The 25,841-nt window shown below is 39.0% G+C and overlaps 1 protein-coding gene across 1 annotated transcript in view; it reads left to right on the top strand.

Moving 5' to 3' along the window:
• zbbx (zinc finger, B-box domain containing) overlaps positions 1 to 25,841 on the top strand; it is an 84,476-nt gene that overhangs the window by 14,017 nt on the left and 44,618 nt on the right. Inside the window, exons 4-9 of the mRNA XM_049483311.1 lie at positions 1,079 to 1,151; positions 1,403 to 1,454; positions 2,892 to 3,016; positions 9,358 to 9,453; positions 19,672 to 19,848; positions 20,865 to 21,024. Of these exons, the coding sequence (XP_049339268.1) occupies positions 1,079 to 1,151; positions 1,403 to 1,454; positions 2,892 to 3,016; positions 9,358 to 9,453; positions 19,672 to 19,848; positions 20,865 to 21,024 (683 nt within the window). The remainder of the gene's footprint in view (positions 1 to 1,078; positions 1,152 to 1,402; positions 1,455 to 2,891; positions 3,017 to 9,357; positions 9,454 to 19,671; positions 19,849 to 20,864; positions 21,025 to 25,841) is intronic.

Here is a 25,841-nt window from a genome sequence, read left to right as displayed (position 1 = left end):
AACCCTACAACTAACCCTAATCTTAACCCTTAATCAACCTTAAAATCGAACCCTACACCTAACCCTTACCCCAACCATTACTCAACCCTAAAATCTAACCCTACACCTAACCCTAACCTTAACCCTTAATCAACCCTAAAATCTAACCCTACACCTAACCCTAACCTTAACCTAAACTTAAAATTTAACCCTAAACCCAATCCTAAAACATTAAGATAAGCATTTGGATTAGAGTTGAATGTAGGGTTATATTCAATAGAGAATCATTTACTTTCACCTTTTAGTTCATTTGCATTTAATAGACATGTAGTTGAATGTTAGTTGAATGTCAGTTGAGCATCAAAGAGGCCATCAAATGGACCATCCAAGTAAAGTGTTACCGGTTCTTCAAACCATCACTGATCATCAGTAATTTTTACAATTCATTCGGTCCACTGTGTTTTATTTTATCAAGTCTACAGTCAGTGCAGTGTTTTCCCACAACATCTAACAGCACTTCATGCTTCCCTCTGCTACTGACAACTTTTATTGAGATGTGGATTTCATTTTCCAGCAGGCCTTGGCACACTGCCCACACGGCATTAAAAGTACCAATTGGTCTTTGATAATATTCAATTTTTTTGAGACCCTGATTTTTTAAATAAACGCCTAAAATAGATCACTATGTGTGTAATACATCTATAGAATATATGCGTTTCAAATTTTGACCTGAATTACTAAAATAAAGTAACTTAAAAATATGCATCTGTATACTTTTTAATGGATTTTATTTATATTAATTCTAGTATTACTTTTAGTTTTACTGAGTAAATTAATACAGCCCAGAAAAGGAGTGTTTAATTCATTCACAGCTGCTTCAAAACCTTTACAGAGTACCTGATAAATGATCAAATGATTTTTTTTCAGACTTTTAATGCATGTTTTGGGTTTGATCAGCACAGCAGCTGAAATCCACCTCCACCTCTGACGCACTCAACACCGGCCAATGCGTTTCATTTAAAAATGTTCCTGGAGAGCCGAGTAGCGTGGCTAGCACCGGTAGACTGACTCTCTCTGTGTTTTGATGTGTTTCTCACAGGAAGTCTGGCGCTCTCCGCTGGAAGTCTGCCCAGGCCAGCAGCGGGCCGCGGAGTAAAGAGAACAGAGTCAAAGTGAGCCTTGATCTGAGTTTCGCTCTCTCTATTTCTGAGTGGATTAGATTTCCTCACACAAACACAATGCCATAAGCTCCCACAGTTACACTCCAGTGACGCCTGACCACAGTTCAGCTCCTGTCCCCGTGTATATGCAGTGTTAAGTGTAACAGACAGGCCTGTTTTAATAAAAGTGCTGTAAAACACTCCCCCAGTGCGGCTGATAACACCCTGCTAGCTGAACTTTCTGTGTGTGGCTTTTTGGACAGCTTTCTGCTGGCAAGATGAAGATAAGAGTGCTGAAGGAGGATTCCCTGCCAGGTGGGTGTCTGAGCTGTAGATGGGAATGTGTGCATTTGTCTGTGTGTAGCATCGCAAATGATCAGGATTATGCTTAAAGCAGTAGTCCCTAAAAAATATATATTTTTCGTTTCAATTGAAAGCTGTAGTATTTCTGAGTTGGGAGGAGACTGCAAGCTTGGATTAACAGTATCAGTGTCCTGGAACAACCATCCCATCGACATATAATATACAGGGGTTGGACAATGAAATTGAAACACCTGTCATTTTAGTGTGGGAGGTTTCATGGCTAAATTGGAGCAGCCTGGTCAATCTTCATTAATTGCACATTGCAGCAGTAAGAGCAGAGTGTGAAGGTTCAATTAACAGGGTAAGAGCACAGTTTTGCTCTAAATATTGCAATGCACACAACATTATGGGTGACATACCAGAGTTCAAAAGAGGACAAATTGTTGGTGCACGTCTTGCTGGCGCATCTGTGACCAAGACAGCAAGTCTTTGTGATGTATCAAGAGCCACGGTATTCAGGGTAATGTCAGCATATCACCAAGAAGGACCAACCACATTCAACAGGATTAACTGTGGACGCTGTAAGAGGAAGCTGTCTGAAAGGGATGTTCGGGTGCTGACCCGGATTGCATCTAAAAAACATAAAACCACGGCTGCCCAAATCATGGCAGAATTCAATGTGCAACTCAACTCTCCTGTTTCCACCAGAACTGTCCGTCACCACAATAAATTATTGTGGTCTAAAATCAGGTGTTTTAGTTTCACTTTCCAACCCCTGCAATGAATATACACTATAACTTTGGAATCAGTAATGCGTTATTATTTTTTAACACAATTAATTACACCACCAAGTTTGACCCCAAAGTGCAGATTTTGGTCTTGGTCTTTGGTCTTGGTCTCAAATATATCCATATGACCCATATATAAAATATACTCATTTTAATTAAACTAAAATGCTGATTAGGCACAGTTTAATCTGATATATTAGCCAGATAATATACTGCTATGAACAAACGCTGTCTCTGCTGCTCTATGCTGTTTACACACTAAGAGCGCAGTACTGTGCTGCGTTCACTGCTCGCATTTGCACTGAACATCCCATTTAAAACACTGTGTTTAAAAGCGCAGCGGCACATTTTTAGCATTTCTGCTCCCAAAACAGACAGCTCTGACCAATTAGAGGAGAGGATGTGCTTGCATGGTTTATTGGTTTGTGCCTGTGTGAAACCAAACCAAACAGAGGAAGAAAACACTCCAAATAAACAAACTCATCAAATGATTCAGACCATAGAAACTTTCACAACTACAGGTGTGAAAACGCCCTTTTATACTTAGTAAATCAGAGTTCTTAAGTGCAGAGTGAAAAAAAACAAAACAAATAAACACTAGGTTTCTTTCAGTAACCAGACCTCCAGTATTTAAGTTTGGTGTGTGTTTATTCAATTACAGAGACACGCAAACCACCTGAAAAAGTGCCAGGACCTCAACCTGTGGACCAGACACCGGGATCCAGTCGTAAGCCGAGACTGAAGGGCAAATTGTGCGGCCAGTGTGAAGCCAAAACTGCTGGACTGGTGAGTATATCAAATAGAAGATGGATATATAGTTATACAGAATATTAATAACACACTCAAAGAACCCTGTCTTACACCCTGTAAAAGGTGCGTTGTGATGCTCATTGCTATTTTACACCCCTACAACAGTCTGTTTTCATGATGGGTGTGAAGAATTAGTACATGCCTTTTGCATGTTTTGAGCCATGCAAGGTGTCCTTTTCCCATCATTACGACAGCAAAGACACAATGACACGTGCTAAATCAAGCCAAATGGTGCGCGTTTAATGGCTTGCCAAAAATAAATGTAGGTATTGTTATATTAAGCTACAGTCTCTCATTAGGATGAATATATATTAATAATATCACTGTAAATGTAGGTATTGTGATATTAAACACTGAGGAGGAGGAGCTACAGTCTCTCAGTCTTTCATTAGGGTGAATATATATATATATATATATATATATATATATATATATAATAATAACACTCTAAATGTAGGTATTGTGATATTAAATATATATATATATACATATATATATATATATATATATATATATATATATATATATATATATATATATATATATATATATATATATATATATAATAACAATCTAAGTGTAGGTATTGTGATATTAAACACTGAGGAGGAGGAGCTACAGTCTCTCATTAGGGTAAATATATATTAATAATAACACTCTAAATGTAGGTATTGTGATATTAAACACTGAGGAGGAGGAGGAGGAGGAGCTGCCTCTCTCATAGGGTATATTAATAATAACACTCTAAATGTAGGTATTGTGATATATTAATAATAACACTCTAAATGTACACAATCTAGGTATTGTGTAAGTATTGTGATATTAAACACTGAGGAGGAGGAGGTGCTACAGTCTCTCATTAGGGTGAATATATATTAATAATAACACTCTAAATGTAGGTATTGTGATATTAAACACTGAGGAGGGGGAGGAGCTACAGTCTCTCATTATGGTAAATATATATTAATAATACTCTGAGGGTGAAATCTGAACACTTGAATGCTGCTACCGCTCCCTCCTCTGTCACTGCCTTCGGGGTGTCTAGACATGTTGTCTTGTATTCCATTCAGAGGTGTAGCTCAGTGACCCCCCATCCATCCACATAACCGTCTACCCATTTATTCATCCTCCATTCCCCCGCTTGATCCATCCATCCATCTTCTTGACTCCGGTAACTGATTTTAGTGACGCTAACTTAAAAAATCTTTGCACGGTTCACCTTAGTGGAGTTCAGGGACTTGGAGAGGCGATCTGTTTTTCCTCTCGTTTGTCTGGCTTCATGTTTCAGACGGGTCTGGAGGAAATGGGATGACAGATGTCTGTCCTTTCTGTCTTTTCCTTCATTGTGGCAGATTACGGAGGTGCAGATGGACATGGTGTGAGTTCAGATTCTTTAGAGTTTTCATGGTTTCGGGGTTTATCCTTGTTTTTTTATATAATTAATTTCAATTGTTTTTCTCATTTTCTCCCAATTGTCCTAATTGAATTTACCTGCTACTTAGCTGTATGTCCCCCATCACTAGTGATGCCTCAACACAAGAAGGGTGAAGACTAGCACATGCCTCCTCTGATACATGTGAATAACTGTTGTAGGCAGAGTGTTTGGACGAAAGCGCATCGCCCTAGGTGTGATGAGGGGTAAGAGAGCCATCGACCCACCCAGAGAGAGCAAAATCAATTGTGCTCTCTTAGGGCTCCGGCAACTGATGGCAAGCTGCATGACTGAAATTCGAACCAGCGATCTCTCGATCATAGAGACAGCGCTTATTTCGCTTGGTTTATTATTGTTATTGTCATTATTGGCTATAGTGTGTAAAAAACTCCAAACAGGTAGTTGTTCCACCTTTTTGTATGTTTACTGTATGTCCTTTTACCTTCACCATCAAAACTCAGAATAGGTAAGGTCACTGATTGCGGTTAATCTGGCATTGCAGAAAATGTTTTGCTTTATGTCCTATAACTTAAAACGTATAAATGTTTGTGTTACTAAGAATTAACAAAATTTTGGGACTTGGACCACACCTCTATTGCCTGAGCTTCATCCCCTATATATATATATATATATATATATATATATATATATATAAATATACCTCCCAGTCGCTCCCTCCTTACCTTCGTGACTATTGACCTTGCACCCACCTTTACCCCATCTCCACCCTCATCTTCGTCACTCACCTTAGCTGCATGGGGAACCTGGCTTGAGAACCATCTCAAATAGTACTGAACTGTACGCCCAAGCAACATGAATCTCAGATTACGCCCTCCTCCGCATGATGCAGGCCTGGTCCATTATAGCAAAATAAATAAATATGTTCAATTGAGCTTTATAACACTGTATGATGAGCAGCATATAGGCTAACAAAAGCAAACTTTTTAAATTCAATTACATATTCATATTTTTAACATCCCCCGGAGACCCCAACAATCCCAGCAACCTTTCTTCATGCTGTATTACTCAGAGTCCCTGTAAATCAGCAGGGATTGATCATAAAGGACAGGGAGGCCTGGAATCACAGTGATTAGCTTTTCTTCCATGCTTCTCTGGAACGCTTGAAACTCAGAACTAAAATGTTTTCATACACGGCGATTAGGGGACCAAATAAGGCATCATAACAGCTGCTCTATGATTGGATAGATGCTCTGCGTTGGATGGATTCAATTGCATAAAGCTCACCTCGGCTCAAATTTGTTCGCGTTGTATCCCCCGGACTTGATGCACCGGACCAATGAAGCACCATGCGACTTTGTATGACAGAGCCAACACTTCTCGTTGAAAATAAATGGGATAAATCTCTGTACTTTGAAAAATAAACACGTAGGTATCTGATAGGTCCTCAGTGGGGTGACGTGACTTGTTGCCTGCTAGTGTGAACGCAGAGTAACTTCTTATAACATGAACATGAATGAGCGGATCAATTCTTTGTTGTTTTTTTGTGACATCACAAAGCCAGTATTGAAATATAAAGACAGTTTTCTTTGAGGCTTTAAGTTCCATACAGTCCACAACTACTTATTTGCAGCATCCAACACCCTGAATACACTCTACACTGAATACAGTGTGTGTGTGTGTGTGTGTATGAGAGAGAGAGCGAGAGAGAGAGAAAGAGTTGCTTGCTTCTTGCTGCTGCTTTCAGTCTTTTTTTCTGTAAATGCAAACTTTCACACCTTTACCTCTGCTTTTACTCTGCAGTCACTCATCCACTCTCAGCCTTTCATTACCCCCCTCTCTTACCAGTGTGAAAGAGTGTGTGAGTGAGTGTGTGTGAGAGAGTGAGAAAGAGAGAGAGAGAGGGCACAGTGCAGTCTTTGTCCGACAGACAAAGCCGGGTTCAGCTCACAAACATGCTGTAGTGCTGCCAGCTCTGCTCAGTACTTCATACACACACTAAGAGAGATAATAATAATATTAATAATAATGATGTACGAAGATTGTACAGAGGTTATGAAACATTAATAAAATATAAACAATACAATTTCCTTTTTTTCATAATAAAGAGAAATGCTGTAAACTGTTTAAATGTGTAGTAAAAATTATAATGTACTTCATCATTGTATAAGTGATTTTACTGCTGCTGTAAAGCACTGAAACAGTATAGAGACAAGATCTCTACTCACTTTTAATTTCCCTTTTATTAAGCTTTTAATTAAATGCCTGTATTTTACTGTGCGTAGTTAGTGTTTCAATTAATCTCTGCTCGGCTTTGTTTCAGATGGTTAAATTAATAATACTATTAACTTTCTTTTCTTCCAGTTTCTGTTAAGTTGGTATATATATATATATATATATATTTATATATATATAAAGCTCTGAAAAAAATAAGAGACCACTTCAGTTTCTGAAACACTTTCTCTGATTTTGCTATTTATAGGTATATGTTTCAGTAAAATGAACAAATGTTGTTTTATTTTATAAATTACTGACAACATTTCTTCCAAATTCCAAATAAAAATATTGTCATTTAGAGCATTTATTTGCAGAAAATGAGAAATGTCTAAAACAGTTCATATTCATAAAGTTTTAAGAGTTCAGAAATCAATATTTGGTGGAATAACCCTGGTTTTCTAATTACAGTTTTCATGCATCTTGGCATCATGTTCTCCTCCACCAGTCTTACACACTGCTTTTGAATAACTTTATGCCACTCCTGGTGCAACAATTCAAGCACTTCAGCTTGGATTGATGGCTTGTGATCATCCATCTTCCTCTTGTTTGTATTCCAGAAGTTTGTTTAAGTGGTCATTTATTATTCCAGAGCTGTATACACACACCTAACATCATTACCACTTTCAGCTCCTGACTGTATATAGGACACTCTATAGTTCTATAATTACAGACTGTAGTCCTGTATTTGTATCTCTGCATACTTTATTGTTATACTCAGGACCCCAAAGAATGGGGTATATAATGGTGTGTGTATGTGTTATGTGCTCTGTTCCCACTTTTATTTCAATGGTGTGGTAGCTTCTTTTGTGTAGGCTTGTGTACGTGTGTGTGTGTGTGTCTCAGTGTGTGTGGAGGATTTCTTATCACCACAATAGCAACACTGCCCAACCCGGGGAGATGTGAGACAGTGGGATTGGCAGCCATGCAAGTGGTCCTAAAGAACAGAGATTAGAAAATGTGTGTGTGTGTGTGTGGGTGTGTGTCAGCTCTTGAGGACACTGGGAGCCTCTTGGTACAGAATTTTTTGACTTTGAAGGAAAAGGCTACACCAAGCAGACCAAACAATACTGAAACAGAGCCAGACTAAAAACACTGATCACCCCAGATACTGTAGAAGTTTAGTATTGGAAAACCTGCTATTTTATTGTTTCTTCTGAAATTGAGGATATACTGCTCTTTTCATGCTTTTGTTCGGCATGGTGTCAATAAGTTCATGTTTATCTGCTCTGGAGAGTTCTATTCTACAGCAGTAATTTTCTACAGGTACAAGCCCATAGGTGTGTATTGCTTCGCAAAACACAGTATCAGTTTTGAATTATTAGTTTATATATATAAATATTGGTGTCAGAAGGGGTTCGTTCAGTGTTTAAACCCCGCCCACCTGATAACAGTGTTGTACTCTGTCCTCAGATCCCACTGACTGCTCTGATTGGAAAAAGAGGTTAACATTTCTAGATAGATAGATAGATAGATAGATAGATAGATAGATAGATAGATAGATAGATAGATAGATAGATAGATAGATAGATAGATAGATAGATAGAGCAAGAATGAGAGCGAGAGAAAGAGAGATACATATAGAGAGAGTGAGAGAGAGAGACAGAGGGAGAGAATTTGAGACAGTGAGAGAAAAAAGAGGAGACAGACAGAGATACATAGAGAAGGGCAGAGAGATAGAGAGAGAGCAACAGATAAAATATTAGACTCAGAGAGAGAAAGAGAGAAATACAGATGAAGAGAGAAAGAGAGAGACTCAGGGAGAGAGTGGCAGAGCAAGAGAGAGAATATGAGACACTAAGAGAGAGAAAGAGACTCAGAGAGAGAAAGAGAAATAGAGAAAGTGACAGAGCAAGAGAGAATATGAGAGACTAAGACAGAGACAGAGAGAAATACAGATAGAGTGAGAGAGAGAGAGAGAGAGACAGAGAGCAAAAGAGAGAGAATATAAGAGACTCAGAGAGAGAAAAAGAAATACAGATAGAGAGAGCAAGAGAGAGACAGTGAGCCAGAAAGAGATAACATGAGAGACTCAGAGAAAGAGAGAAATACAGAGTGTGAGAGAAAAAGAAAGACCAAAAGACAGATAGAGAGAGAGACAGAGAGCAAGAGAGAGAAAATATAAGAGAGACTCAGAGAAAGAAAGAGATTCAGAGAGAGATACAGCTAGAGAGAGCAAGAGAGAGAGAGACTCAGAGAAAGAAATACAGGGATATTAAGAGAAAGAGAGAGACAGATATAGATATATAGAGAAAGACAGAGAGAGAGAGAGATTTGATACTATAGAGTTGCTGTTAGTCTGAACTGCAACGCTGCACAAGTAGATACTTTATTGTACTTTATTATTATGACCATGTCTCAAATCCTGTTTCACTCTGTCCATCCACCTGTCAATCAAATCCACACCACCTTTTCCTCCTCCTCCCTCGCTCATTTACTCCTTCAAAATAAAAAAAATGATGAGCTCCCTTAAGATGCTCACGTTTGCATTTTTTCCCTTATTTTAATGTTTATTAAGGCGAAGTTTAGGCTGAATTTTCTAACACGTGTTTGCAGAGACATTAGAGTTCCTGCTCTTTGTAAAGACGCACCTTGCCTGGAGTAATTGGGGTTTTTAATTATTTATTCGTTTTTTTTGGTCGGTGCTTTGCAGGTGTGCGCCGAATGCGGAGAGGACTACTGCGTCGGCTGCTTCGCCAGGTTTCATCAGAAGGGGGCACTGAAGCACCACCGAATGATTTCTATACAGGTGAGGGACGGATTTGGTTTTCCTGCAGCCAATGGCACACACACACACACACACTTACTGACATACACACACACATTGACTGACACACACACATAGAGGCCAGAACGTTCACACTGATCCATGTATCTATCCATGCAGCGGCACAAAAAGGAAGAATTTCCCTCCACACTTTCCTGAATTCTGCTTTAAAGCGGTTGTGTTTGCCCTTCTCTCTCCCTGGCATGGGCACCCTTATACCGACGACCCTCTTTCTACCCTCTCTCTCTCTCTCTCTCTGCCCAGCCGCTCATTACACACACGCCGATGCCAAGGCTGGAGAGTAAATACACCCTCACACACACACATACACACCCGCACACACACAGTCATAGCATCAGAGGAAAGCAGCTGTGTGTAAATACAAACAGGTCGTGCCGCTCCGGACGTTTGTTTTGGAGATTGCAGCTGCTGCATGCTGGAGTGTTAGCCTGAGACTTTTGTTGACCGGTTGGATGTATCTGTGAGCGCAGTGGCTTTAGGGAACTCCAGGAGGGAAAGATACGGACTCAATAACGTATAAACATGGGTGATAGGAGAGTATCATCACACTACACACTAAGGAAAATAAGTACAGATTTGTACTACCTGGCCAAACAACAGGTCACACACTCTAATATGTGGTTGGAGCACCTTTAGCTTTGATTGCAGCACGCATTCGCTGTGCCATTGTTTCAAAGTCTTCTCCAGCACATCCCAAAGATTCTCAATGAGGTTAAGGTCTGGACTCTGTGGTGAACTCTCTCAATCCATGTGTGAAAATGATGATCTCATGCTCCCTGAACCCTGAACTCTTTCACAATTCCAGCCCCATGAATCCTGACATCCATTGATTACATTACATTACATTACATTACATTACATTACATTTGGCAGACGCTTTTGTCCAAAGCGACTTACAATATTGAAGTGCAAATAATAGAAGAGGTTAAGTACAAAAATAATAGAAGTTAAAAATAAAGCATCTATAGATAGGGCCTTAAGGAGGTCAGAGGGAAATAATGGGGTAGAGGAGTAGAGAAGAGGAAGAAGGAGATGAGGTTAGAATTAGTTAGTTTGTTAGAGGTGTTAGGAGAGTAAGTGCTCTTTGAAGAGCTCTGTCTTCAGGAGTTTCTTAAAGATAGCGAGAGATTCTCCTGATCTGGTAGTGGAAGGTAGTTTGTTCCACCATTGGGGAACTCTGTATGAGAACAGTCTGGATTGCTTTGTGTGAATGTTTGTTTGGTAAAGCGAGGCGACGTTCATTGGAGGAGCGCAGCGGCCGGGAGGTAGCGTAAGCCTTCAGGAGTGAGTGCAGGTAGGAAGGAGCCTGTACTGTCATCACCTTGTAGGCGATTGTAAGCGTTTTGAATTTGATGCGAGCAGCAACCGGTAGCCAGTGGAGCTCAATGAGCAGCGGGGTGACATGTGCCCGTTTTGGTTGGTTGAAGACCAAACGTGCTGCTGCATTCTGAATCATCTGTAGTGGTTTTACTACACAGGCCGGGAGGCCAGTTAGTACGGCATTGCAGTAGTCGAGGCGTGAGATTACCACAGCTTGTACCAGGAGTTGGGTGGCCTGTTGCGTCAGAAACGGTCGAATTTTTCCGATGTTGTAAAGCGCAAAGCGGCAGGATCGAGCAACTGAGGCCACATGGTGCGTGAAGAGAAGCTGGTCATCAACCATGACACCCAGGTTCCTAGCAACCTTTGTCGGTGAGAGAGAGAGAGAGTCGATGGTTATGGCAAAGTTGATGGAATAACCTGGTCTATATTCAGTATATTCAGGTAGAGTCAGCTGACCTCATTCTTTCAGCACATACTGTTGCTGAACCTAAACCTGCAGACCAACTGCAGCATCAACCCCACATCATTTACTTACTTAAATCCAGGTGGAGACTTTTTTTTGGCCAGGCAGTGTACATTTTTTTATTAGTACAGTGATACACAATAGTGAATGTACCTTTTGGCTGGTTAAATTATACAAATCTGTACTTCCTGCTGTTAGAAAATACTTTATACTTCAAAAGAAACATATCTGACCCTGTAAAGACCAATATAATACCTTTGAAGGTACAATTACAAAAAAAGTAATTAACCTTTAATTACAAGAAAGTACTTTCAGCGATGTTTTGAGCGTTCTGAAAATGTGTGATTATATTAAATAATGGATCACAATTATTAGAATTAGAATTATTAGAATTATTAGAATTATTAGAACATTATAAGAATGCTTCTCTTATAAGGTTCCCAGCTAGATGAATTGACACAAGTGATGTTTTATCAACACCACCCGACTATTTAAAAAACTTAAATAGTAAAAAAAAAACGTTCTATGAACATTCAGAAAACTTTTGACAGATTGAACATTCAAGAGCATTAATTGTCACATTCAAAAACCTGCTTCTAACCAAAAAGTTTAGCTAGGACAGTAAAACGCAATGCCCATCATTTATTTTGCTCTAGTCTTCGGTAAGTAGAACATTATTTCTGTGATATACATAATTTATACAAACACATTGCTGGCGCTGCTTTAGAATGTTGTGAAATGCAATGAAATTGCAGGTACGAAACTCTGAAGAGGGCTTTTAATTTGAAATGTTATACTGCAAGTGCAGACGTGATGACTACCAAGCCAGTCTGTATGAATCTGACAGTACTACATCAAAATGTGACTGAAATTTGCATTGAGAAAGCCATAGAGTCTTTTGGTAAACGGCTAAATGCTAAGGCCAAGTTAGCTTAGCTAAAGTTACTATCCTAGCCGTGTACAGCTCGTATATTTCATCTGAAAAATAGACAATTTTGAAGAGATTAGAAGCTGAATAAATTGATACTAAGGGCCCTACTTTAGTAAACTATAGAGCACCAGTCAATTGCGTATATTGTGCAACTGGATTTAGGGCATATCGGTGTGTGTTTGGTATCATGAGGTCGCAAAAAAAACACCTTGCACGATTCAAAACGCGCAAAAAAGGCTTGAACTAATTCTCTTAATTAATCATGAGTGTGGTTAAGTTTGAGCGTAACGTGTGTGTAAGTTGTCATTCCCTTTAAGAGGCAGGTGAGTTCTGACTTTGGGGCGTTCTTATCTTAACAGTGCTGCACTTTGTGCGTCTCAGCATGAATGATGATGAGTGCTTTATTTAATTTAACTTATGTGAGTGGAGTGTAGAAATGAACTTAAACCTGACATTTATCAACACCATTGTTCTATATAGCAACATGTATGGTAGATATGTTTGTAAGGATGGCTGCTTACTAAAAGGAGTGCATGTAAGTGGGCATGTGTTCACTCTCACCCTTCATGCTCCTAGTGTTGGGGGCCTTACTAGTAATCGGAGGAGTTCATATGAATCAGAAACTATGTAACTGGTCTCCTGAATTGGGTGGTAAATAGGCTAAAATGAAAAAAAATATTTATTTATGTAAAATAATAATAATAATAATAATAATAATAATTTATTTATTTTGCTAAGATGATATTGTACAGTATGTATCTACTAGGCTGTCTGAATGCCTTTCCTCTACCTCAGTCCTCTGCTGTACTGACACCGCAAAGGCTGATACCGAGATAACGCCAATCATTGGGTATGTATTGTGCAGCCGTAGCTGTTGCTTGTGTGTCTTTTGCCCCGTTTGGCCTCTTCCCTCACCTTGCTAGAAGCCAGATCTGTAAATGGTGTTTTAATGAGAATCTTAATGGTGTATTTTCTCTGCTCGTATCAGCGAGTGTGATTAGCTCTGCTACAGCTAACGCTCTGGCTAGATAACCTTGACTCGCTCTTTGCTGCGTTTTTGTGTATTACAGCATCATTATTAAATTTAGACTGCATACTTAGTGTAGGAATGAGGGTCAGGGGCTGTTGTGACTAACCTCTGTGCAAATGAAGCAGCCTGAGTCAGAGAGCAGGCAGACAGCCCGTGGCTGCAAGTGCTGAATTCCCTGCAGATCTGAGGCCATCGGAGTCGCGTGTTAGAGACTGTAGACAGTGTGTGGGTATATGTGAACATATGTGGCATTGCACTGACTTTTTTCTAATGTACTGTGTGTGTGTGCCTGTCTTAAATTAATAGAAATTATTTGTATTAGATTTTTAGTAATTAAAGATTGATCGACTGTGTATCAATTTGAACCAATTTTCATCAAAAAAAAAAAAAAAAAAAAAATATATATATATATATATATATATATATATATATATATATATCTTTGCAAGGCTCATTGTTGGTCATAAGCAGCTTTGGTTCCTTGTTTAACCGATACAGATAAAACTATTGAGCTAGCACGGTCAGTCTGGCATTTGTTTTTGTTTGCCATTTCTAAAAACTCATGTATTTGTAGAATGTGTAAGACTAACTCCTCTGGTGGAGGAAAAGAAATAAAGACTTTTCACTCCACTAACCAAATATCCCTCTTGAGAGTGCATCACTCAGGCTGGAACAGTGAATAGCTATTAGCACAGCAACACAGCAGAAACTTGTGATTTTTTTTTTCTAATATTGTCCCTTTTTCTCCCCAAAATGCAATGCCAATTACCCAACCCACTCCCCCTATCACTATTGGTGCCCCAACACCAGGAGGGTGAAGACTAGCACATGCCTCCTTCGATACATGTGAAGTCAGACTCCACCTTATAACAAACTGTTGCTGATGTAGCATTGCTGATTGGCATCACAGCGCACTCGGACGAAAAGCGCAGCGACTGGGTTCTGATACATCAGCTCACAGATGCCTTGTGCTGATCGACATCACCCTTTGGAATCATATAGGGAGAAAGCGCCATCTACTCACCCAGAGAGAGCAAGGCCGATTGTGCTCTCTCAGGGCTCTGGTAGCTGATGGCAAACTACATGAACAGGATTCGAACCGGCAATCTCCTGATCATAGTGGCAGCTCCTCTCAGAGTCCCCAAAATGTGGTTGATTCTGGGATATATTTTGGAATAGTAGGATTAGGAACTAAGGTTAAGGTTGTACTTTTGATTAATATGGTTATAGTTATTGTTACAAACAGAAGATTAATCAAGTTTTATATACGTTTGAGGTTTAGGTTAAGTTTAGGATTATTATGGTTGTGATTAAATTTTAGTCTTGTTAAGTTAGTGTGGGTATGTTTGGGGTTAGATTAAGTAAAGATGAAGTGATTTTTGGCTGTTGTAATACAGAAATCAGTGGGGGTCCTCACTAAATATAGCAAAACAAATGTGTGTGTTTGTGCACATATGTGTGGGGGTTGATTACTGCTTTAGATGCGATTCAAGGTGACCAATTACTGCACAGGTCAATGGCTCTTACACAAACACACAAACACACACACACACACACACACACACACACACTTACACTCCCAGGTCGGTGTCTGTGTGTGTTGGCACCTGTTGCTCTGCAGGATGCGATGGCTCCTGTGTGTGAACGACCTTGTGTTCATCATCCTCCGCATGCCTGCAGCCTGCCAGCCTGCATCCCATCACACACCGCATGTCTCTATATATACCTCAGACACACACACACACACACACACACACACACATCTAAAACCCTGTTCTTGCTCTGACTCTGAGTGTCGAGGCTAAGTTTTGAGACTAAGTTTCGAGGCTAAGTTTTGGCTAAAGCTGAGTCACGTATCTGTCAAAAACCAACCAATATTGAATTTTGGTTAATAAAACTTGACCTAAAACCAACAAAATATCAAAAACCTAATAGGCCCTATTTTATCGATCTATAGTGCATAGTTGGTTTGTATTTGGTATGGTGATGACGCAAAAAAATACACCCTGCTTGGCTTGAAACACACAAAAGGCATGTACTAATTTTCTTATTTAATCATGGGTGTGTTTTAGGTGTAACGTAAAAAAATAAACCAATCAGTGTGTCAGTTGTCATTCCCTTTAAGACCCAGATGAGCTCTGACTTTGGCGTGTTTGTATCTTAACAGCGTGGTGCTTTTGTGCGTCTCAGCAAAGGATACTGACCTGCATTTTCATGCAATGAAGATACACCAGCAACTCATTTAAGGAAACAGTAATGTTATTTTATTCTTTATTCTGTGGTGCAGCATTTTTATTTGTGTGTGTTTAATGAGCGGGAGTGTACATCCTGCATGACTAAGATAGGATGATTGGGCAGCTGACTGTTGACTGTTGTCAGGGTTTTAATCAGTCAGTGGTGCACCTGTATTTCCCGCCGCCAAGATAGAAACACACCATAATTTACCTGAACACAACTTACTTCCAGACCACCACACCCATCAGTGTAGATTTATGTAGGTTTATTCCTAAACCCCAATGCTATTTAAATGGCATGGTTGCATAGCCGCAAGCCATGAAAATAGAGGGTTGATGGGTTGTAAGATAGCAATGAGCATTGTGACGTACCTTGTGCAGAGTGAAAGATTGGGCCCTATGAAGTTTAGTATATGTTTGAGTTTGATTACCACACCTCACCACAAAATAATGGTATTTCATGTCAATAATAAGAATCAAAAATTGTTGTATCAGTGTCTACAATAAATTGAAAATTGGCTATAGATGTTGTTGGTCATTTCCCGGCCAAACACCACATGCAGATCTTGAGTTGCATTAGCCAAGCTCAAGCCAAGCATTTGGGCCATAATCTGGCGTTGACTTGGCCTTGATTTCTTGTATAAATCTTATATGTTAAGTAAATATGGTAACACTTTCTATGAATGTAATCTCTATAAGACTCTATAAACTTACACATAGCACATTATAATGTGTTCATAAGGCATAATAAACATGGTTATACATATTTATAAAAATGTATAATTCATATTAGCCATGTTTATTATGCATCCATCATAAACTGTGATTATAATGCATTAATAGCTGTGTATAGCTTTATAACATGATATACATCAATACCAAGAAACTCAGTCCCAGCTTGCAGACTGTATCATGACTAAAAAAGCTTCCAACTTATAAACACACCCTCAGTAATCCTATAAATATATATTTTAACCACACAAAAATGATTCTTGTCTTGAATATAATATTAGTTACAGTAAATTATAATGTATTATAACAGGTCTTTGTGGGCTCCAAGTAAAAGGCCAGACTTTCATTGTGGGACTAGATTTATTATTAATGATAGATATACTATATACTATTTTAACATATATATTATAAGCACAGCTTATAATGTATTATGAGCACAAGTCAAAATGCTTAATAAACATGGCTTTAATGGGTTATGCATTTTTATAAATATTTATAGCCACGTTTATAATGCCTTATGAATGTGGTTATAGAGTCTCATAGAGATGACTTTCATAGGAAGTGTTACCGGAAATGTCTTTAAATATGTTAGGGAAATGTCTTAATCTATAATTTTTCTAGGGAAATAACTGCATTTAAATTCATTTTCATAATCAGTCTTAGAATAACGATAATAAAGATATAGCACAAAATACAGAAGTTTATTTCGCTTTCCACACAAATTTAATGACTTATAATAGTTTTGCACGGCAATTTGTGTACATGTGTCTCTTCTTTTTTGGGTCTTAATGCCCTCAGGGTAATGTGAACATGAACTTTTAGTGAGCATCCTGGTTCAGCTGGCTGCTCTTTTCCAGGAAAAATTATATTTACTCCTAAAAATAACAAGAGACCAAAGCTATTCTAAGAGACAGAAGCTGAACTTTACTGAGGGTAAGGCTAGGGTTGGATTATACACACACACACACACACACACACACACACACACACACATACACCCACCGGGGTGTACAACAGCACTTACACACACACTCATACAGAATACTATGGAAAGAACACTCACATACACACACACACTTCAGTACATGCTGAAATGTGTGTGTATGGATGAGTGTGTGAGGAATGGAGTGAGCCCAGCCTCTCGCTCTGCTGGAAAGGAGGGCGAACGGTTGGCAGGACACGGAGAAACGGGATTAAAAAAGAAAAAAAAAAGCGCACACTCTTACTGACGCAGGTTTACACGCACTCCTAATCCTGTTTGATTTGCTTTAATGAAAAAAAAAGGAACGAAAAATATTAATCACCGCAGGATTTATCTGCGCTTTGTTGCTGCTAGTTTTTGCTCTGTTTCTCCAGAGATGCAGCTCTTTGTCTGCTTGTCCTTGCTTTCCATTGTTTTTTGTTACTTTCTCTCCGCAGATTGGACGCAGGGTTTAGTCTCATGCTGTTTTGGCACGGGCTGCTGATTTCTGAATCAGTATGAGTGGAAATGCATGACTAAATAAGACAAGGGGCTCTATCGTACACCCTGCACAAGGCACGTTGTGATGCTCATTGCTATCTTACACCTTGTGGACAGTCTATTTTCACGCCTTGTGCCTGCGCTGTTAAAATAGCGTCAGAGTTTAGGAATAAATCTACACTGATGGGTGCGGTGGTCTGGAAGTGACGTGTGTTCAGGTAAATTTTTGGCATTTTTCCATCTTGGCAGCAAAAAAACACAGGAGCTCCACTGACTGCTTAAAACCCTGACAACAGCCAATTTCCAGAATCCATTTCTATAGGTGCATCCAACATGCGTACACCCCCGCAGAGTGCAAACCCGACAATAAACAGAATAAAGAATAAAATAACATTGCTGTTCACTTAAATGAGCTGCTGGTGTATCTTCACAGTGTGAACGCACAGGTCAGTATCCTCTGCTGAGACACACAAAAGAACGGTGCTGTTAAGATACGAACGCGCCAAAGTCAGAGCTCACCTGCCTCTTAAAGGGATGACAACTGACACACTGATTGGTTTATTTCACGTTACGCACAAAACACACCCAAGATTAATGAAGAGAATAAGTACATTCCTTTGCATGTTTAGAGCTGCACAAAGGTGTATTTTTAGCACAACAACAATTAAGCAGTGAGCTATAGATCGCTAAAATAGGGCCCTTAATGTCAGACAGATGTTGACTTTTAGCTGAAAATGAATATCTGAACCTAGACCTGCAGACCAACTGCAGCAGCAACCAACCTCACATCATTTACTTACTTAAATCAAGATGGATACTTTTTTTGGCCAGGCAGTGTATCTGACATTGATTTTTTTGCTCACCTGGTATAGGACTATGGACAGGATATGGACTAAATGGACTTTTTTTATAACTTAGTTTCAGTACTATAGTGAACTATAGTGAGTGTATCATTGCGTACACACACTACCTAAAGCTTGTGTTTTACAGAAAAACCAAGAACAATACATGCATTCTATTGTATACCTCCTTTAAACTGATGTGTGAACCTGTCAGCAATCAAGAAGCTATAGAATGAACTCTGTTCACTGCAACAGGCTTTTATTAGTTGACCCAGTGCCCAGTAATAGCAGGGTGTTTATAAAGCAGTGCTGTGAACAGAAGGTCACTGGTTATTATATTATTACATTTAATCCAGGATGTGTTTTTAAGCCCAGAAAATGCGCTCATTATGACTCAGACTACCTTGACTTCCGTGAACCTAATGGAGATACGTTATATCACACAAAGTATGCACCCATTTCCCATAAGATTAATTATGCGAGGGGTAGGAACCGTAATTGGTCTTAAGGGAACTGTGTACACCCCCTGTGAAAGCCTGTGGTAGAACATAAATCTCTATTAAGTTCACAGAGGTCAGAATAACACGTTTCTTCTGTTGTGACAGAAAATGTATAGATATAATAGCTGTACATATTAAGTGTGCAGAGAGGTTGGAACAACTCTAGGGCAGAAAAGTTTCACTGGAAATGAATGTATGGGATAAAAGTTTTTCATTAGATGTTGTGTAGAGCTGCATAAGTTATCAGATCTTAAAATAGTCAGATTATTTAATACTTAAAACTTAAAGAATGTAATTGACTGGATTTATTAAACACTGGCAGATGTATTAGGATGTTAAGAAGAAATTCAGCTGCTCATCAGCTGTATATCCCCCTATCACTATTGGTGCCTCAACACCAGGAGGGTGAAGACTAGCACATGCCTCCTCCGACACATGTGAAGTCAGACTCCGCCTCTTTTCAAACTGCTGCTGATGCAGCATTGCTGAGTAGCATCACAGCGCACTCGGAGGAAAGCGCAGCGACTCGGTTCTGATACATCAGCTCACAGATGCAGCCCAACACAGAGACCAACTGAGCTCTCTCAGGGCTCTGGCAGCTGATCATTAAACATAACAACATTATTTTTATTATTCTGTTATTCTTATTATTATATTATCAGGCAGAGCTGCAGACGACGGTCAGCAGCCTGGATGTTCTGAGTCGTTTCCAGAAGCAGATTGGAGAGGAAAGAGAGACGCCCAGCCAATCCACTACCAGCAAAGTGATTAGTCCAGCTGTGTGGAGGACACACCCAGCAGGAGAACCTGCATGTGATACACAAACACAGAAAGCACAGGTGAGTCACACACAGACACATATATATATATATATATATATATATATATATATATATATATATATATATATATATATATATATATGTGTGTATATATATATACACATATATATATATATATATATATACATATATATATAGAGAACCTGATTTTGTCATCTCTACCAATTGGCAGAGGTATGTTAAGTTAAAAAAATCCACTAGAGGGTGCTCTGTTTTTTATTTTTTAGATTTTTTCTAGTACACACGTGTTTTTTTGTTGGGATTTTCAATGATAGGCTATCATTTTCAACATAGTTTCTGAGGTGTTGATGCGTGGAAGTATACGACTTTATACAACAAACATTTTATTATTATTACTATTTTGTTTTCGCAATTAGTAATAGTTATGATTTAATCAAGTATGTTATCTTAAACATATGGGACCCTATCGTACACTCTGCGTAAGGCACATTTCAATGCTCTTTACTATCTTACACCTCATTAACAGTCTATTTTCAATCCCTGTGCCTGCACTTTTAAAATAGCCTCAGAATTTAGGAATAAATCTACACTGATGGGTGTAGTGGTCTAGAAGTGAGGTGTGTTCAAATAAATTTCTGGCGTGTTTCTATTTTGTCAGTAGAAAACACAGGAGCACCACTGACTGATTAAAACCCTGACAACAGTCAACAATCAGAGTCCATTTCTATAGGTGCTCCCAGCGCTCGCCCCCACTCATTACACACACACACACACACGCACACACGGATGCACTGCAGAGCGAAAACCCAACTTTTAACTGAACAATGAACAGAATAAAGAATAAAATAACATTACTGTTCCTTTAGATTAACTGATGGTGTATCTTCACAGCGTGAACACTCAGGTCAGTATCCTCTGCTGAGACTCACAAAAGCACCGCACTGTTAAGATACGAACGCGCCAAAGTCAGAGCTCACCTGACTATTTTATTTTCATGAGGATATTGAAGGTTTAATGTGTGCATGTGTGTGTCTCTGTGTGTTTGTGTTAAGGTATTGTTTGTGAACGAGGGTGATGAAATGGAGGATGATGAAGAAGATGAAGGCTCTCTGCTGAATGGCTGTTTTGATGAAGTAGAGTCGTCTCGATCCTTCCAGCAGGCGTTGAATGAGTGGAGGCAGGGAAAGCAGGCAGAAGAACGCAGGGTACCAGGTAACACACTTCAGTTAATAAGCCTTGTCAGGATGTGAGACATCAGCTATTTTAAGGTGGACCTATTGCTGACATATATATGATTTGCATGGTGGCTTAGTGGTTAATATGTTCACCTCCCAGTGGTGGGGTCCTGGGTTTAAGTGCCTATGTGTCTGCGTGGGTTTCCTCTGAGGACAATTGGGTGTTCTTAATTGCCCAGAAAAAATGGATACCCTAAAAATTGCCCTGGTGTGTGAATGTGTGTGTGACTGTAAGGATTGGCATGCTGTGCTGGGTCAACTCCTCAGTGCCTAGTGCAGTCCTCCAGGTGGACGGTTGTTTCCGGTTGAGAGTACGCTGTGTGTGATTGGCTGCCACTTCTCACCAGCCTGTGTTGTGTGTGTGGAATGTAATGTAAGGGCCCTTAAGTGCCTTGAGTGGCAAAAAAGAACAATATAAATGTAATATTAAGTAAATATTGCCAATAGAATATTACTCTAGTCTACACCCACTACTAGGCCTTGCTCCAACCTTGCTATGAGATAGCACCTCACAACATGCGTACAGCTCTGGAAAAAAAATAGACCACTTAAAAATGATGAGTTTCTTTTAATTTACCAAATGGAAAACCTCTGGAATACAATCAAGAGGAAGATGGATGATCACAAGCCATCAAACCAAGCTAAACCAAACTGCTTGAATTTTTGCACCAGGAGTAAAGGCATAAAGTTATCCAAAAGCAGTGTGTAAGACTGGTGGAGGAGGAGAAAATGCCAAGATGCATGAAATCTGTGATTAAAAACTGGGTTATTTCACAAAATATTAATTTCCGAACACTTTTTTTTGTATTATTTGAGGTCTGATAGCTCTGCATCTTTTTTGTTATTTCAGCCATTTCTTATTTTCTGCAAGTAAATGCTCTAAATGACAGTATTTCTTTTTGAAATGTTCATTTTACTCAAACCAACTTATAAATAGCAAAATTAGAGAAACTGATTCAGAAACTGAAGTGGTCTCTTAATTTTACTCAGAGCTGTATATAAGCATAGGCGTTCCCAAGCTATTACCTGAGGTTATACTTCATGATAAACTCCCATGACTTTTGGCGTGTATCCCCCCCTCACTCTTCAGTTACACTCTACTCAAATGTACGTGCCCATTCAGGCAGTAAATGACTGAAACATGTGTTTACAGGGAGAAATAAAGTGACATGCTATCAAAAAACTGTCTACACATGCAAGAGACCTGCCAGAACACACACACACACACACATGCACACAAAGCGCGATTGCATTCAATGTACACATGGGGTAGTGTCAGCAAACACACCCTGTGTGACAGGTCCTGTGATTAGGAGCCATGTCGCATTTATTCATACCTCCCACTCACATACAGGGCAGTGTGTGTACAGTGCCTGTGTGTGTGTTTGTGTGTGTGTGTGTGTTCTGGCAAGTGGAGGCATAACATATGTTCACACACCTTGATATACCATAACACCTGGTGCTCCCTACACACTGTAACACCCCTAATAGGTGATGAATAAAAGTCAAGCCTTCACTTTCACACATTTTAATTGTGTTGATGTCGTGTTCACTACTACTGTAGTGTAGTGTTACACTACCTGTCCAAAAGTATTCAGACAGTAAAGAGAGAAGTGAGCTACTGTAAGGTCGGTGCACCCATTGGTGCATCATGCTTGGTGCATGCATAATATAGGCTACAGGGGTATAAAGTCAACCAGCATTGGGTTGTGGACTTCTTTGGAGTGGTGGAGCTCCTTTTAAAATCTTTAGGGTGAATTAGAGTGGCAGATCTAATCACAATTGTTACGTTATTGATTTATCACAATAACAATATATGGACATGACCTTTTCTGTACTGTTCTGTACTGAGGTCATTCTCCTGACCTCAGTACTGCCTACTATGTTTTTCTTAGCAAGAACATCTTATATTCAGTGTTTTTTCATTATTTAAAAAGTCCTGCATTGTAGATTAATACTAAAGTCATTCAAACTATGAATAAAATGTAAGAAATTATCTATTTTACATTCTTTAAAGAACCACATCTTGTTTAGATGACAGTTTTCAACATCTTGGCTGGATTTTATCAGTCAGTTTTATAAGGTAGAGTCACCTGGAATTCAGGCTTTCAGTTAACAGCTGTGCTGAACTCGTCAAGAGTTAATTACTTGAATAGAGGTAGAGTTGGTATACAGTGAATAGCTCTATTTGAGTAATGTTCTAATCCATATTATGAGAAGCAAGAACTACTCAACTAAATAAAGAAAAAAAAAACTTTAGGAAAAAAGAAAGGTCAGTCAGTCCGAAATAATTCAAGAAGTTTGTAAGTTTCATCATGTGCAGTCATAAAGACCATCAAAAACATTATGATGAAACTGGCACTCATCAGGGCCACAAAAGTAAATGAAGACCAATAGTTATTTCTGATGCATTTAATTGAATTTATTTTATTCATTCAGGATTTTTTAAATATATAGTTCATAACAATGTTTTAAATATGAGTCAGCCCTGTCATTGACTGTCTGCCTGTCCTGAACTCTAGCTCTTGCTAAAAAAAGACTACATTTCCCAGTATGCACCTGCACTTATCACATAATCACATGACTGTTCCAATTGCCATTTCCTGTTTCCCCTTGTATAAATACCCCTCTGATTCTGTTCCCCGTTGCTGAGTATTGAACCTATTTTCATAGCTCTTCTACTCAGCGTTTCTTTTGTATTTTATATTCTTTTGTTGCCGACCTGTTTTTCTGTTTTGTTCTCTCTTAAACCTAGCACAGGTGTAGCAAACAACAGGAAGGCAACATAAATAAATAACATACCAGATTGGTTGAAGCAGAAGGTCATACCTAGAAAATCAATTTCACTAACCATGGGCAAGGCAGACAGCAAGGTCCAAAAACAGGCAAGGGTCGTAACCAGAACACAATCATAAACAGAGGGGTTAAGCTAAATCAGTAGTCAGTAAAGAAACAGGCAGAGGACATACACAAAAGGAAGAGAAGATAAAGAGGATGCGAGGTAGAAGAGCTTCGAAACTATATTCAATACCGGGCACAGAGAACAGGAAACAGGGACTTTTATACACACAAGGACAGGTGAGAGCAATTAACACTGATTAGTACGATAGAGAGTTTGTGTAATAAAGTAAAAAAAACAGGCTGCACTCCCAAATACTTCTCACGTGCTGAATCCGCAGTAGGTAATCAAAAATTGAAGAGGATCGGACAGCACTCGTATAATATTCAATATATTATACTCAAAGATAAAACACGAACGTTTCGGCACACGGAGTCCACAGTATAATAGTATTTTTCAAAAATATATATAATCAATATACAAACATCAATGTTGTGCAAAAATGGAGAAAGAAAAGAAAATAACAAAAACAATTATATTAATTATTGAAAAACCAAAAAACTGCAAAAAACAATAATAATGATCACAATCTCATGGAAAAATACTTGTCAAAATCTTATGAAAATATATTCTACTCAAAATCAATTCAACTAAATTATTAGAAAAAAAAATATTAGAAAAAAGCAGCATCTTAAAAATCCACATGCACATCCAAAACAAAAAAATAAATTAAAGAAAACAACTTCATTTATGCCTTTTGGATTTACTGTATCAAGTTTAAAAATGTACCAAGCCTCTCTCTGTAGGAGACGCTGTTTGTGTAATGCAGTGGCATGTGACTGAGAGTTTTAGGAGGAGAGAGCACAGGGGAATCCTGGGAAATGTAGTTCTGTGTCACTGAATTAGAGTCCATGGTGGCTGGCCTGACAATATGCCCAATAAGTCAAAGTGCATTGCTCTGTAAAATGGTGCTAAAACATTTTTATGCTATAGTTTTATCATTATATCAGTGGCAAAAATAGTCTTAAAATGACAGCAGATTCATTTATCACAGTTGTTTCTGTAACAGTGTATCATCCAAACAGAAATAGTACCAGACCTCACTGATGCACACAAGCAACTCCTCACAGCAATGTTCCAACTCTGATAGAAGAAGAGGCTGTTACTGTAGAAAAGAGGATACAGAATTCCATATAACTTTGATGTCAGAAGAATAATTTCTCACCAATATATAGAGCACTTTTATGAGTGTGTAAATTATCCACACATCTGAATTTGATCGTTTCTGCTCAGGTGCTCTCAGGTCTGTGATTGGTCCAGGTGTGTTTGGAGCTAACCACTCATTATAAAGCTGATAAACACGCTTGAGTGCAGGGGCTGCTTTCAGGAGGAACGCTCTGAGCATGTGTAAGTGATGGAGTTATGATGATTAGTGGTGTAATTACACTGCAGCTGAGAGTGTCTGAGTGCAGACTGCGAGACTGTTACAGCTAAAGGGAAGCAGTTTAACACAGTTAATCTAAACACAAGGTGTTTCTAATAAAGTGGCCAGTGAGTGGAAGCACAAGACCAGTGTTTTTTAATAAAGTGGCCAGTATGTAGATGTACAAGGTAGGTGTTTCTAATAAAGTGGGCAGTGGGTAGATGTAGATGGTAGGGTTTTCCAACAAAGTTGCCAATTAAAAGATGGACAGGATAGGTGTTTCCAATAAAGTGGCCAGTATGTAGATGTACAAGGTAGGTGTTTCTAATAAAGTGGGCAGTGGGTAGATGTAGATGGTAGGGTTTTCCAACAAAGTTGCCAGTGAGTGGAAGGACAAGGCCAGTGTTTCTAATGAAGTGGCCAGTATTTAGTGGACAATTAAAAGATGTACATGGTAGGTGTTTCTAATAAAGTGGCCAGTGGGTAGATGTGCAAGGTAGGGGTTTCCAATAAAGTGGGCAATTAAAAGATG

Source organism: Astyanax mexicanus, chromosome 9 (assembly GCF_023375975.1).
Source record: "Astyanax mexicanus isolate ESR-SI-001 chromosome 9, AstMex3_surface, whole genome shotgun sequence".
Classification (NCBI taxonomy): Eukaryota; Metazoa; Chordata; class Actinopteri; order Characiformes; family Acestrorhamphidae; genus Astyanax; species Astyanax mexicanus.
Note: the sequence above shows the minus strand (reverse complement) of the source record. Positions and strands in the feature narration are given on the sequence as shown.